Below are 14630 nucleotides of genomic sequence, written 5' to 3'. Positions count from 1 at the left end.
ACCTCCCTACACTAGGGGCAATTTACAATGGCCAATTTACCTATCACCTGCAAGTCTTTGGATGTGGGAGGAAACCGGAGCACCCGGCGAAAACCCACGCAGACACAGGGAGAACTTGCAAACTCCGCACAGGCAGTACCCAGAATCGAACCCGGGTCCCTGGAGCTGTGAGGCTGCGGTGCTAACCACTGCGCCACTGTGCCGCCCTATTAGTTTAGAGATACAGCACTGAAACTGGCCCTTCGGCCCACCGAGTCTGTGCCGACCATCAACCAACCATTTATACTAATCCTACCCGAATCCCATATTCCAATAACATCCCCACCGGTCCCTATATATTTCCCTACCACCTACCTATACTAGGGGCAATTTATAATGGCCAATTAACCTACCAACCTGCAAGTCTTTGGCATGTGGGAGGAAACCGGAGCACCCAGAGGAAACCCACGCAGACACAGGGAGAACTTGCAAACTCCGCACAGGCAGTACCCAGAATCGAACCCGGGTCCCTGGAGCTGTGAGGCTGCAGTGCTAACCACTGCGCCACTGTGCCGCCCCTTGTCACGACATCAAAAGATCTTAAGCACATGTCAATTAAATACTTTTTGGTGAGGTGAGCGTGACTGCCCTTGACATCAAGGCAGTATTTGACTGAGTATGGCATCAAGGAGCCCTAGCACAACTGGTGTCGATGGGAATTGGCGCAAACTCTCCGCTAGTTGAAGTCCTACCTAGCGCAAAGGAAGATGGTTGTGGTTGTTGGAGGTCAATCATCTCAGTCCCAGGGCGACACTACAGGACTTCCTCGGGGTAGTGTCCTTGGCCCAATGACCTTCCCTCCATCACAAGGTCAGAAGTGGGGATGTTTGCTGATTGTACCATGCTCATCACCATTCATGACTCCTCAGATACTGAAGCAGCCATGTCCATGTGCAGCAAGGTCTGGACAACATCAAGGCTTGAGCTGATAAGTGGCAAGTAACATTTGTGCCAGGCAATGACCATCTCAAACAAAGAATCTAACTATCTCCCCTTGATGTTCAATGGCATTACCGTCACTGAATCCCCCACTATCAACATCCTGTAGCTACAAAAGCAGGTCAGAGGCTGGCAATTCTGTGGTGAGTAACTCACCGCCTATCTCCCCAGTGCCTGTCCACCGTCTACAAGGCACAAGTCAGGAGTGTAATGGAATACTCTCCACTTGCCTGGATGGATGAAGCTCCAACAACACTCAACAAACTCTACACCATCCAGGACAAAGCAGCCCACTTGATTGGCACCCTATCCAGCGCCTTCAACGTTCACTCCCTCCACCACTGACACACAGTGGCAGAAGTGTGTGCCATCTACAAGATGCACTGCAGAAATGCACCAAGGCTCCTTGGACAGCACCTCCAAACCCATAACCTCTACCACCTCGAAGGACGAGGGCAGCAGGTGCATGGGGACACCACCTGCAAGTTCCCCTCCAAGCCTCACATCATCCTGACTTGGAACTATGCCACTGTTCCTTCACTGTCGCTGGGTCAAAATCCTGGAATTCCCTTCCCAACAGCACTGTTGGTGTACCTATGTCCCAAGGACTGCAGTAGTTTAAGAAGGCAGCTCACTGCCACCTTCTCGAGGGCAATTAGGGATGGGCATTAAATGCTGGCCTAGCCAGCCCACATTCCCCAAACAAAAAAAAATTGTAATTACTATTGTAATATAGAGAAATGTGGCAGCCAATTTGTGTTCAGCAAGGTACTACAAACAACAAATGAGATAAATCACCAGCTAGTCTGTTTTGTCAGTGTTGGCTAAGTAATAAATATTGGCTAGGACACAAGAACTTCCTTGTGCTTTATGGGATCCTTTGCATCCATCAGAGGTTTAGTACCGCCTCAGCGATGCTACACCACTCTCCGTAATGTACTGAAATGTCAGCCTAGATTTTGTGCCCAAGTCTTGGGTGAAGCTTGAACACAATCTTCTGACTCGAACAACATTGCTGCTACTGAGCCAAGTTCAACACTCTAGTGTGCTAATTGGAAAAAATCTACCTTCCCTGCTGTGTCCTAGTTTTTTTAAACTTGCATTTTATAGCACCTTTATCACGTCTCCCTTACCAATAAGTGTTCCATGCACAAAAAAAGAATGCGATGGCTATTATCGAGGTGAAGTAATCATTTTTGCTATTTGTGAATTTCTATGGCATATTCATTTATCTCTCTTGGATGGGGTTGGGAGGAGGTTGAGAAAACCAAATTCAAAAAGCAAGTTAAATTTTGGTCAGTAGCATCAGTGCTTTGACAGTTGGGTTCTTTTATATCATCAAAGCATGCAAATAATGCAAATGGCTAATTTCAGTCCATGGCTAATTAAGGACAGGGATTTCTTCTGGTTTTAACCTATTCGTTTTATTTTACGTTTACACAGGGAAGAGGCCTTTCCAGTATCTGCAGCACTCTAACAGTATGCCGCAAAAGCGGAGCATTAATCACTCTCTCAGTGGATCTTTAGACAAAAAAGAGTACATGACACAATGAGACATGTCAGTGGAAGAAGGTAAATATGTGACTACAAGGATTGCACTAGTTTCTTGCAAAAGTACTAAACCACAACTCTTGTCATTTAGCTCGTCAGTAAATTTGATGGCTGTATTAAACCAAACTTATTGCACGGCATCAATTTTAATAAAGGTTAAATATAACCAAACACCAACATTTAAATTTAATTTTATATCATGCTGCATCTGGATTTGGTATTGTGGCAAAACTGGGTCAAAGAAATACAAATACATAGCTTGAGGTGAAGCTATGTTTGAAAAACATTTAAGGAACAACTTGTATTTATATAGCGCCTTTTAACATCATAAAATGTCCCAAGGTCCTTCAGAGGAGCATGATTAAACAAAGTATGACACCAAGCCACAAAGATATTAGGTCAGATGAACAAAAAGCTTGGTCAAAGGGGTAGGTTTCAAGAAGTGTCTGAGATGAGGAAAGTGAGGTGTCGGGAGGGTATTCCAGAGCTTGGGGCCTAGGCAACTGAAGGCGCAGCCACCAATGGTCGAACGATTAAAATCATGCCAAGAAGCCAGAATTGGAGCAGCACAGATGTCTAGGAGGATTTTGGGACTGGAGGAGATTAGCGATAGGAAGGGGCGAAGCCATGGAAGGATTTGAAAACAAGGATGAGAATTTTAAAATCAAGGCATTGCTTGACTGGGAGCCAGTGCAAAGCCTGGCTACCCAACCCGAACCCGACTAGACCCAACTACATGTGTCTGGTATATATTCAGAGTCCAGCATTCGGGCTTGGTCGGGCTGGGCTGAACAGTGCTGCTCTGGGAACTCACGGGATCAGGCTCACCCAGGATTCCCCACAACTCCATCTGCAGGTATAACCTGCTGCTGGAACGGATGAACAGGATCACAAGTATTTCCATTTGGACAAGGTAGAGCACAATAACATGTTTGATATCATTAAATTTATTGCAATATTTGGGTAGGGTGTGGCGCGAAAAAAATTAAAGGACTCTGGGCCCAGTTCGTGTTGGCTGTGGTCAGGTCGGGTTTCAATTTTATACCCAAGCAGGCCTTCAAGCCAGTGTATGTCAGTGCGCTCAGGGGTGATAGGGGAACAGGACTTGGTGTGAGTTAAGACATGGGTTTTGGATGATCTCAAGTTTTTATGGAGAGTAGAACATGAGACACCAGCCAGGTGAGCTGAGACTGGCAAAGTCAGGCGATGAAATGGAGGTGGAAAAAGGAAGCATTTCAGTAGAGTTTGCATTTGTTTGTTTAGTAAATTGTTTGACCAAATTCAATTCTGGAGGAGAGCCATGAGAGGAGTGGGACCGAACCTTGAAGCAAGGCTGCTTGTACTGTTAAGTTAAAGTTTGGGGCTGGGCAGCACAGGACAGTGGAAATGGGCCACAGAGCAGCAAATTAGCAGTGGCCAAGAATAGGCTGATGAAATTAGTAATTCTAATCTTTAAATTTAAACTCCACTTTTAAATTTAGAACACAGATCGTGCAGTCAACATCACAAGTTAATGTATGCAAAATGTATCAAATGTGGATATACGAATTTATTGGGGAGGGAAGAACATGACAACAGAAAATTAAGTGGTGCAGATAGGGACTACCTACAGATGTTAGATTTTTAATGTTACAGCTATCCAGCTTAAGCATTGTAGTTTGTTTTATTTTGATTGTGCAGTGTGTTCTCTGTTCAAGAAAGCAGCTCACCACCTTCTTGAGGGCAATTAGGAATGGGCAATAAATGCTGGCCTTGCCAGCGATGCTCACATCCCATGAAAGAATATGGTTTCTGAATGAATTAACAAAAACCAGATGGCCATTCACTATCTTTATTCACTTGTATTATAACGGATATATGATTTAATGACTATTGGTCCAAATAAATATTGTCAATTGTGTGTAATTTTCTGCCTCCAAATCTTGAAGAATGATCTAGAGTTTCTTCTATTCAAAGGTTATTAACTAAGAAATGCTAAAGGTAGAAAATCAATAAAAATGTGAATAAATTATAAGTTGCGACGAAGCATTAATTCACTGACATTTTTAAAAAATGTAATTTTCTTATAAAAATTCAGAATGTTCCAGTAGATAAATGTTGTATTTGTGGTTTATCACTAAAGAACAAAGGGGACATGTTTTTGCTCCTTTTCCCTATCCTTCACTTATCCTCACCTGAAGTCATCGACCTACTCTGGTGTTACTGTGCCTGTTGCTCTATAGTGTGTTGCCCGCATAATCGTTACCTCAAATGGGCATGTTTTTCAATTATCTTCTCACCTGACAAACTTCATCTGGAGACTCACTGAATAGCAGTTGGGAGTGGCAACCCCCCCCCCCCCCCCCTTTCATTATGCCATGCCCAGCCCCTGACCACCACCCAGTCTGGCTCAAGGATTATTGCTTGCTAACTTTGTAATTCAACACTATAGTGTTCCAGGAGCTGCCCTGGCTCATGTCACTGCCTTCTCCACTCCCTTTCTCTAATAGATAAAATTGTTTTTCTTTCCGGATTGCTTGTTCTGAAGTCAATCACTGTTTTAGTAATCTATTGAGCAGTCTGAATATCTGCGAAGATTGCCGTGCACTCTTATACTTGGCTATCAACATCCTTGTGTCTGTTGTCTTTAAACTCTGACTTCCAATGCATTTGTACAACTATTTTCATGCCAATTTTTTTTTTTTTTAAAGCAGCATATTTTTAGTGTTAAAATTGTATACAATAGCTGAATTTCACTAATTTGGCTGCATCACTTCTGTAAAGTCTTGCCAAATAGGTTGCTCAATGGTTAAAGTTGAACGGTATTGTCTCCATTATCATAACTCAAGCAGATGCACTTGCCCCTAATTACATTATATGCATTGAAACTAACCTAATGCTTCCATCTTCCTATCCAACTATGCTCTGAACATTTCTAATGACTGAACTTGCACTTGTCTAATGTCATTTTTGGCCTGGGGACATCTAAAAGTACTTGCCAGACAATTAAGTACTGCTGTAATATAGGGAAACACAGCAGTCAATTTACGCACAGCATAGTCGCACAAGCAGCAAAGAAATAAAGATCAGATAATCTGTTTTGGTAATGTTTGGGTGAGGGTTAAATATTGACCGGGATACCAGTCTTTGAATAGTGCCACGGGATCATTCAAGGCTATTGAGAAAGCAGATGGGTGTCAGTTTAACGTCCAAGTGGCAGCACTCCCTTAGTACTACACTAGGGTGACAGCCTGTTAGGCTTGAACTTGCGTCCTTTGAATCAGTTGTGCTAGCATTAAGGCAAGGCTTTCTGTCCCTGTCTTGTTTGCCTTTCTTATTTTCAAAGTGCATGCACTTACTCAATGCAATTTGCAGCATTGTTTGTACTTGTGTAGTGGCACTCTTTACTCCAGGACAACTGCAATGTCGCCTGGCTAGCAGGAAAAAAGTTGGAAACATCAAGTGCACAGCATTCCTGTCAGCCTCGTAGGTTAATTCCAGCACTGGTCGTTCTCCAAGTCTTGTGGTCTTTCAGGAGATTGGGACAGATTAGCTATTTGATTTTTTTTGTGCTTTGAATAGTTGTACAAAACCGATAATATCTAGCAAAAAGAAAAAGACTTGCATTTATATAATGCTTTCACGACCACTGGATGTCTCAGCACTTTACAGCCAATGAAATACTTTTGAAGTATAGTCACTGTTGCAATGTAGGATAGTGTGGTGGAAAAATGCATACAATTGGGAAATTCTGTAAAGTTGACCTTCAATAGAGAAGTCTTGCCACAAATGATATCTGGCTTCTCAAACATTTTTGACTTGGATTTATTTTTGATTTGGCTTGCCAGCTTTATCTTCTAGTTGGTGCACTGTCCACAGGACTGGAGTATAAATGTTAGAGGGTTGCTTTTTTTTTCATTTAACTGACAAAATGACAAAATCATGTAGAGGATCCTTCTGATGCTGACCTCCCAATCTGCAGATTTGAAAAATGGAAGGAGTAGCGAGCAGGATTCCTCAAGCAAGTTTCTTTTTTAGAAAAAGAAAGTCACATTTCCAAATTTATCCTTCAAAGATATTTTAACAAATGTTACTGCTGAGGGGAAAGGCAGTTCTCTGCTACCAACTTTCAGAACAGAATGGCCATAAAATGTCAACTGCAATCCTTTGTTTTGCTGTTTTGTTTTCTAGTTACCTTCTGATGCAATTCTGGCTGTCCAACTATGTTTTCTAACTTTTTTTTTATGTTCTTGGCCCTAGATCTGTTGAAAGCTGTGAATGGAATACTCTTTCTGTATCAGAGTTGATTTTTGGGGGTGCCAGCTTGCCCACTGGTGAAATCTGACTACACCTGAAGTACAAGATCCACTTCAAATAAGCTGTGATTTGTACATGTATAGAACACTACTATTATGTTCATTTTTGGATTACATTTTTTGTTCTGTTCAAACTTACAGTTGTAAGCAGAGACTATAAATATATATATATATAAAAATTGCCTTGTATTCCATTTTGAATCTGAACTTGAAATTGTACTGTTTCTAATTAAAATTGTCAAGTGTTCCTGTTTTTGCAATAACTACATTGCTTGGCACTAATACATGAGTTGGGGATCATCATTTCTGGAATGCGAGGCTCAAGGTTTTTTTTTTTGTTTGTAAATTTTTCAAACAAAACGGATTTTGGTACCTGATATTGACATTTCTGGGAAATTGTGTAACCGTTATTGAGCTTTTTCTTTACATTGAAAAATGAGCAATAAATTGTAAGACCTGTGGTAATGCTTCTGGCATCAGTCTTCCAATAGTCTCTTTTATATATTTTGTTTGATCTTCGGTAGCACAGCTGTGGCAAGCAATACTTAACTTCGGTACCCTTTACACTCGGGTTGTAATATTACTAAATCTTTAATTTGAAATGCTAGATTCTTTGAGTTCTATGCAACAGGAGCTTGATTGTTTACATGGTATATATTCATAAGAGTACTGAAGGTGCATTAAGATTGTCCATTGCAAGTGCTATGAAATTGCACAGCACCATGTTGGGGTATCATTTGTAAGATCATAGGTGGTACCTGGTAGACAAAACAATGCATTGTGTTGGAATGTGACATGGGAATCTTTTCAAAATCAGACTTGCCAGACTGCAGTAAAACGCATGCTGCTAGTATCTACTGATGATTCAAAATTGTATTTTGTATGTATAAAAAAAAATTGACAGCATAGCAAAGTGGAAATTTAGTGCTAACCAAGTTTGAATTCACATAATTTAAGTGACGTGTGTGTGTGTTCTTTTCCTTGCCCAACTTTAGACCATGTGTTTCCATAGGATGTGCCTAAGATAAAGCTGGTTTGGGGGGTGGGTGTAGTGCACTGTTGTATGGTTTGCCCTGACATTTCATTCAGTTAATTATGCAAGCTTCTTGGCATTCTTAGATGAGGCTGATTAATTGTATCCAAATAGTGGGCTTTCTGGGCCTTGCCCTTCCCCCCAGGTGAAACATTGGATAATGACAAGGTAATGAGTCAGGGATTGAAGCAATGTGCCACAAACCAGTCGTCTTTTCACCATCTTTCAAGCTGTGATTCAAAGATTATGGAAACAATATGTTGTCTGCAAATATGTAACTGAGCACCTGTTTAAAAATGAGCAAAATCACTGGCCTAAAGAATGGAATGTTTAACCATTAAAACTAAAAGGCTCAAATTGGCTGAACACTCTTTTTGTAGGCTATTGACTACTACCTCAAGTATTCTAAGCTGACACTTTTTTAATTTTTTTAAAACAAACCTCTAGCATTAGAGGAATCCCAAAATTTGATGATCAGACTATTTTTCTAAAATAAAGCTCCATTTGGCCTACTAGGCGGTAGGGATGGTGGGACTGATTTTTATCATTTGGACATTCCCATCCTTATCATATTGAGTTCAGTTTTCTCAAATAACAAAGTAACGCTGCATGACGAGTGCTGTTCAAAGTAAATTGTTGATTAGTCTCATCTTGTACAAGCTCATTTATGGTGCAACTTTTTAGTAATGTAAAAAAAAGTTATTGCTGAGATCTTGCTAATAGACAACTGAGGGACAAGATCTACAACTGCATCTGTTCGTCATATTCTATATTTACCAAAATCAGTGCAATTTTTCCTGCAGCTTATCTAAAGTATTATCCTGCAGCCACTTCTGCTATCCCTGTTCGAATGGGTGTTTGTACATTAACAATTTAAGCTTTAATATACTTAAGTAGTGCTTACCACAGCTATGCTTAAATTTGTTGCGTCGATCGAAATTCAATGAATTGAACTTTTTTTATAATGCATTCTACATTTAAAATAATGTTTTAATTGACAGAAGTGTTGCAGTTTGTGTAGCTGAAAGATTAAGTCCGTAATCCTATTGAGGATTACCTGTTTACTGAACTTGCCGTCTGTGTCCAGTATCCAGAAGGGGCAAATCCTACTTTGACGTATAATGCACATTTAAATCCATTAAGTTTTACTTTAGTTCTGTGATGGTGCATTTTGGTTACTCAAATCAACCCTTATCAGTTAATCCTTTTTGTCTGTTTTAAGAATTGAGCTTCTTGACTCACTTTTTTGATTTAGAATTTTGACTGGGGCCAAGGGTACTGGGAAGTTTCATATAGTTGTAGCAAAAGTTTATTTCCAGCCTGATTCAAAATTATCAAATGTACCATAATGGAATGCACTAAATTGCTGCTCTTTTGTGGGCAAGACAGAATGAACAGAACTGTTATTGCAACACAGATGAGTGAGACTATGGAAGAATTTGGCAATCTATAATTTTTCTTTTAGCATTATCTAACCCGAATGTCACGGGGCGACTGTGACCAAGGGATAGTGCATAGGAATAAAGTTTGAGGTTTTAGATGGCAATTTGTATATATACTGCACTAGTGAAAGGAATATTGTCTAGAAATATACCAGTCCTGTTCCCTGGGGAAGGAATTTTGTATATATACAAGTAAAATTCCAGGCAATTTTGTTTTGAGATGGGTAATGGGCCAATGTATATTTAGTTGTGAATTTAGGCTAGGTATATAGCCTCCAATGTTTTTTTAAAAAAGTCTAAATAGTGCAACCGTAACATTACATTTCAGTGCAGATGGGCTGCTAAAATGTTGTTCATTTCTTACATTTGTCTGGGTGAAGATGGTTTTTATGAAGTGAATGAAACTTTTGGCTAGCTTTAGATTTTTTTTTAAGAATTGGATAATGTTCTGACTTTAAAAAAAAATGGACTAGTTGAAAGCAATCTGTATTCATAAGTGAAAACATCTTGGTGCACAGCATGCACAGGACATTGGTACATGGTCTATCAGCTCTCCACAAATGCTGCTAACATAAACTTGGTAATGGAACCATTGGAAGACTGTAGACTTTGCATGTAGTTAAACTGTGCCTGATAGTTGTGCTTACACTGTTGGGCTCCTAAGGTTCATAAAAAGCATTTTTTAAATTTCCCATTTAAGCATCCTGGTGATATACGAATGAGAAACTAACTATGCAGTGAGAGGATGTGTGTATCTGAGGCTTGCAGTCTGCTCTAATACTTCAAGCAGAGCGTCTGAATTGTGACCTGTGCCTTAGCAAGAACCCAAACTCTTAATTTTCTGAAAAAACTGCTCAATCTGTTGAGCATTTATGTTTTAGTTTGGGGTTTGTAATATTGACACTACTGACCTCCTGTGACCATGGATTCCGTTTTCTTTTTCCCCAAAGACTGAGCCATATATAAATGTGCTAGAAAATGTTTTATAGTTGCACTTTTATACCATATTTTTGAAATTGTTCATCAAATACAGGGGCTAAAAGTTGCTTGTTTGATCTGATTATAAAATTGTTGCTTGAGGCATGCTGAATTTCGTTAATTCCTATTCGATTGAATTCTGTTCACTTACAATGCAATTTATAGGGAATTTCCATCCATGTGTTTTTTGGATCCCTCAGTGTTACAATATTAGAAAATAAAAGTTTGTTGTAGTTGGGCACACTGTAGTATGCATATTAAGGTACATCTTATTTAATTCAGTTTTTTTTGTATTTATTACATATTTGGACCTTCTATGATTTCCTTTAAAATCATGTTCAACCATACAATACTGTTTCAAACACTCTCTCTCTAATTTATGCAGTACTGTTGTTTGATGTACATTCATCCAGTTTTGGAATATATATATATGGTGTTGTTTTTGCATCTCTGGTTCTGTTGGCGTTCTTTTTCTCCAGAAATTTATTGCTGCAGTTTGCCTATTTGCAAAGCTTACTTTTTTTTCCCCTGCAACTTCACGCCTAACACACACCATTCTGCAGTTTTAATCAGGTTTGTTGCTGCCTTTTATTATAATGCAATTCTTTGAAATTTGCACTAACCTATTCAGACACATCAAAGCCATTTAATTGGAAACATTTTGAAGTACACAGACTATTAAAGTATGTATCCCTTTTCCAATGAAACCTTGAATATTGTGCAAGAATAAAAGCTGAGTGAACTTGTAAGGGATAGCTGTGGTTGCAAACTGACCATTTTATGCAATTCTATTTTCAACGAATACTAATTTTTCACATGACGATAAAATCTAGATTATTAGTTTACCACTGTTTCTGTAAGGGATTGGGTGGTAAGGCTCGGGACCCTGTTGGGGTTCCTTCTCCTAACCATTGGCTTCTGAAAAATGTACTTGTGTGCAGCTGATGACAACAGACTCCACACTTCACCTTGATTGAATAAAACAGGAGAGGCGAAAATTGGGGTGGGGTGCTTGGGTAGATCAATAAATTTGCAGATTTTTTTTGTACTTATTAAAATACAAAACACCAAGGCTGGGATTTTACCTTTGGCAGACGGGAGCCATCCACTGACTAGAAAGTCGGTGGCGACCCTGCTTTCGTCTGGTCTGGGGATCCGACCCGTATTTTGTGGGTCCCTGGCCTTTAATTGTTCTGAGGTGGGACTTCCACCCGTTTGAGTCAGGAATCCCACCAAATAGGGCTGCTGACCAATCAGTGGACTGGCAGCTCTTAGTCCCAGCAGCGCCACTGGGAGTGGTGGCCATTGCTGGGACTGTAGCCCAGCCCACAGAAGATGATAAAAGCAAAATACTGCAGATGCTGGAAATCTGAAATAAAAAGAAATGCTTGAAATACTCAGGTCTAGCAGCATCTGTGGAGAGAGAAGCAGAGTTAACATTTCATGTCGGTGACCATTTCTGATGAATGGTCACTGACCTGAAAAGTTAACTCTGCTTCTCTCTCCACAGATGCTGCCAGACCTGCTGAGTATTTCCAGCATTTCTTTTTACTACAGAAGATGATGTCGATGAGCCCCGGAACCAAGGTAAATTTTTGTTGCCTCGCTGAGGGTGATCGGTTGGGCTCCGGTGAGGCAAGGGTGGTCGATTTTGGGGGGGGGGGGGGGGAAGGGAGGAGTGTTGGGGGTGATTGGGGCAGTGGGGGCTGCCCTCCATTGGGCACAGGGTGCCCATCATGAGGGGCCCCCCTGCCAGGCCGTCTGCTTTTGTCAGGCAGCTTTTCTTGGGCCTGGGGCACCCGCTTGCCATGGGTAACATTCCCGTGGCAGTGGGCAGAGGCCCATAAGTGGCCAAGAAAGGGCCTATATTGGCCTGGGGTGGGTGGGCCATTTTTTGCTGCTGCAGCCCTGCGTAAAGTGGCGGAGGTGGGAGTGGGTTGAGTAGGGCTTCCTGAACCTCCCGCTCCATTTTAGCCCCCACCCCCGGCCACCTTCCTGCTCTTTGTGCGGGGGGGAGGGGGTGTGTAAAATTCAGCCCCAGGTTTCAGCACTATCAGGAGTGTGCTTCACAGCAGGGGTTTGCAGTAGCTAGTAAATAGAAAATAAGGATCTTCATCTATAGACATTAACTGAATCAAATAATTTAAATGAGTGAACTTTTCCTAGTCACCGCCACCTTTAGACCACAACCTGATATTTTTGCAATAATGAAAATGGGAATATTTTCCATGTAAATATAACTTCCAGCATGTGGCAATGCTCTTGAGCTTTAAAAACAATGTATTCTTGTGCACATTTCATTCCCTTTTTGTTTCCTGTTAAATTTTTTTCCAATTACATTGGCAAAGCTTTGACCTTGAGAGTATCAGTAATTGGAGAATTAATAGGATTTTGGCACTAGATCTCAACATTAGTCCCTTGTTAGAGAACACTGGCTGAGGCAGTAAATGTTTTTTCACTCTACCTGGACTCCCTTAAGCCTATTGTTCAGTGATTTTTTTTTTTCCTCTCTCGCACTCCCTCACCCACACTTTGCCATACTAAGCATCCTTTATAACTTCATTGGATAAGAATGTAAATTGGGATCCTATTGGGCAATAAGAACCAGGTTGAGACTGCCCAGACTAGTTTCATCTGGGACTTCTATAACTAGCAGAGAAAGGAGATTTGCATTCTCCGTTTAAGCTGTGTTTGCATCCAAGACCCAGAAGTGTCTTCCTATCAATTCCACCCTGACGGATTTAATTTATATGGATCTCTTTTTCTTTTTTTTTCCCCCGCCGCCACCCCCACACACACCTCCGTAACAACATCCTGCAAAGATATGGATTGAGACACTTGGTCACTTGAACAGTATCTTATTAACATGCAAGTGGGACTTACATGGCTTTGTTAACAAGTCTGTTTTTGATATGAAACTTAAGTCTTGGTAATGCCCCAAGCTGCCAGAAATTGTTAAAACTGGTTTGGGGAAGAAAAATCATTGAATGGAAGGTTAACTTCTCTCCTGATGCTGTAATCTGGTTCATCCGTAGGGTCCTACAGCACATCAACAAATGTAATCAATTGGGTATTGGGAGTGTTTGTGGTTTGTCTTCATAGGCTGCTCAATTGCAAAACTTAGAATTTACTGGCCATGTGCAAAGCTTAAAGCAATATTCCCATTGACTTGTATTTAGCTGGAGCAGAAGATAGTAAGAAGCCTTGCCTTCATTTAGGATTTTTCCACCAATAAGGCAACAGCACTTTCCAAATTTCTATGAAATTCAAATCTGACAAACCAGCTGATACTTGTCACTTCATCACTTCCTCCAATTTTAAAAAAGCAAATGCTGCTAATAATGTGGACTCCAGATAGAATAAAACTGGTTTATGAAGACCATTTTGTGCAACGTTACCCACTAAATTCACAAGTAATTTCAGGACTATATTTGATGGTTTCAGATGTAATTAATATTTTTTTTTTCATTTGAGTGCTGCCAGTCCAGGTTCCATTTTCCTATTTGGTTCGCAAACACTGATGGCATAAACCTGCTGGGTGGTTGTGAAAGGAAATGGGGAAGAGGTAATTGAAATAAAAGCAAGTTAATAAAATGAACCAATTGATGAGTGTTAAAATTTTTTTTAACTTGCTAACAGGATTAGGGCTATAAAACTTTTTTGACATTCTTGTGTAACGTAAGTACATAAATAGAAGCAGGAAATTAGGACATTTGCCCTCTCGAACCTGCTCTGCCATTCAATAACTCCCTTAACTCCCCTTTCCTGCCAGACCCCATAACCATTGACTCCTTTGTAGATCAAAGATCTGTTTCGCTCAGCGTTGAATGTATTCAATGACCTAGCTTCCACTGCTTTCTGGGGAAGAGAATTCCAAAGATTAACAATCCTCTGAGAAGAAATCCCTCCTCCTATTAAAAGGGACACCTCTTATTTTGAAACTGTGCCTCCTAGTTCTAGATTCCCCACCAGCGGAAACATCCTCTCAGCATCTACCCTGTCAAGCCCCCACAGAATCTTGTGTTTCAATAAGATCACCTCTCGGGCATTAAACTTGTGTATGGCCCAACCTGCTGAACATTTCCTCATAAGACAGCCCCGTCATCCCAGGAATCAGCCTAGTGAACCTTCTCTGACTTGCCCCAAATGCAAGTATATCTCCCCTTAAATAAGACCAAAATTGTATGCAGGAGTCTTGGGTGTGTTCTCATCAATCCCCTGCACAGTTGTAGCAAGATTTCCTATTATACACCATCCCCCTTGCAATAAATGGCAACATTCTGTTTTCCTTCCTAATTACTTACTGTACTTGCGTGCTAACTTGATTCATGTACAAGGACACCCAGATCCCTC

General features: G+C 40.7%; 1 protein-coding gene across 6 annotated transcripts in view; it reads left to right on the top strand.

The window, feature by feature from the left end:
• znf217 (zinc finger protein 217) overlaps positions 1–11023 on the top strand; it is a 73759-nt gene extending 62736 nt beyond the window's left edge. For all 6 annotated transcript variants that reach the window (XM_068048158.1, XM_068048154.1, XM_068048153.1 and 3 more), the window contains 2 exons: positions 2422–2550; positions 6769–11023. In XM_068048158.1, the coding sequence (XP_067904259.1) occupies positions 2422–2531 (110 nt within the window). In that variant the 3' untranslated portion in view covers positions 2532–2550; positions 6769–11023. The remainder of the gene's footprint in view (positions 1–2421; positions 2551–6768) is intronic.
• The last annotated feature ends 3607 nt before the right edge of the window (positions 11024–14630 follow it).

Source organism: Heterodontus francisci, chromosome 16, assembly GCF_036365525.1.
Source record: "Heterodontus francisci isolate sHetFra1 chromosome 16, sHetFra1.hap1, whole genome shotgun sequence".
NCBI lineage: Eukaryota > Metazoa > Chordata > Chondrichthyes > Heterodontiformes > Heterodontidae > Heterodontus > Heterodontus francisci.
This window is presented reverse-complemented; position numbering and strand designations above follow the sequence as displayed.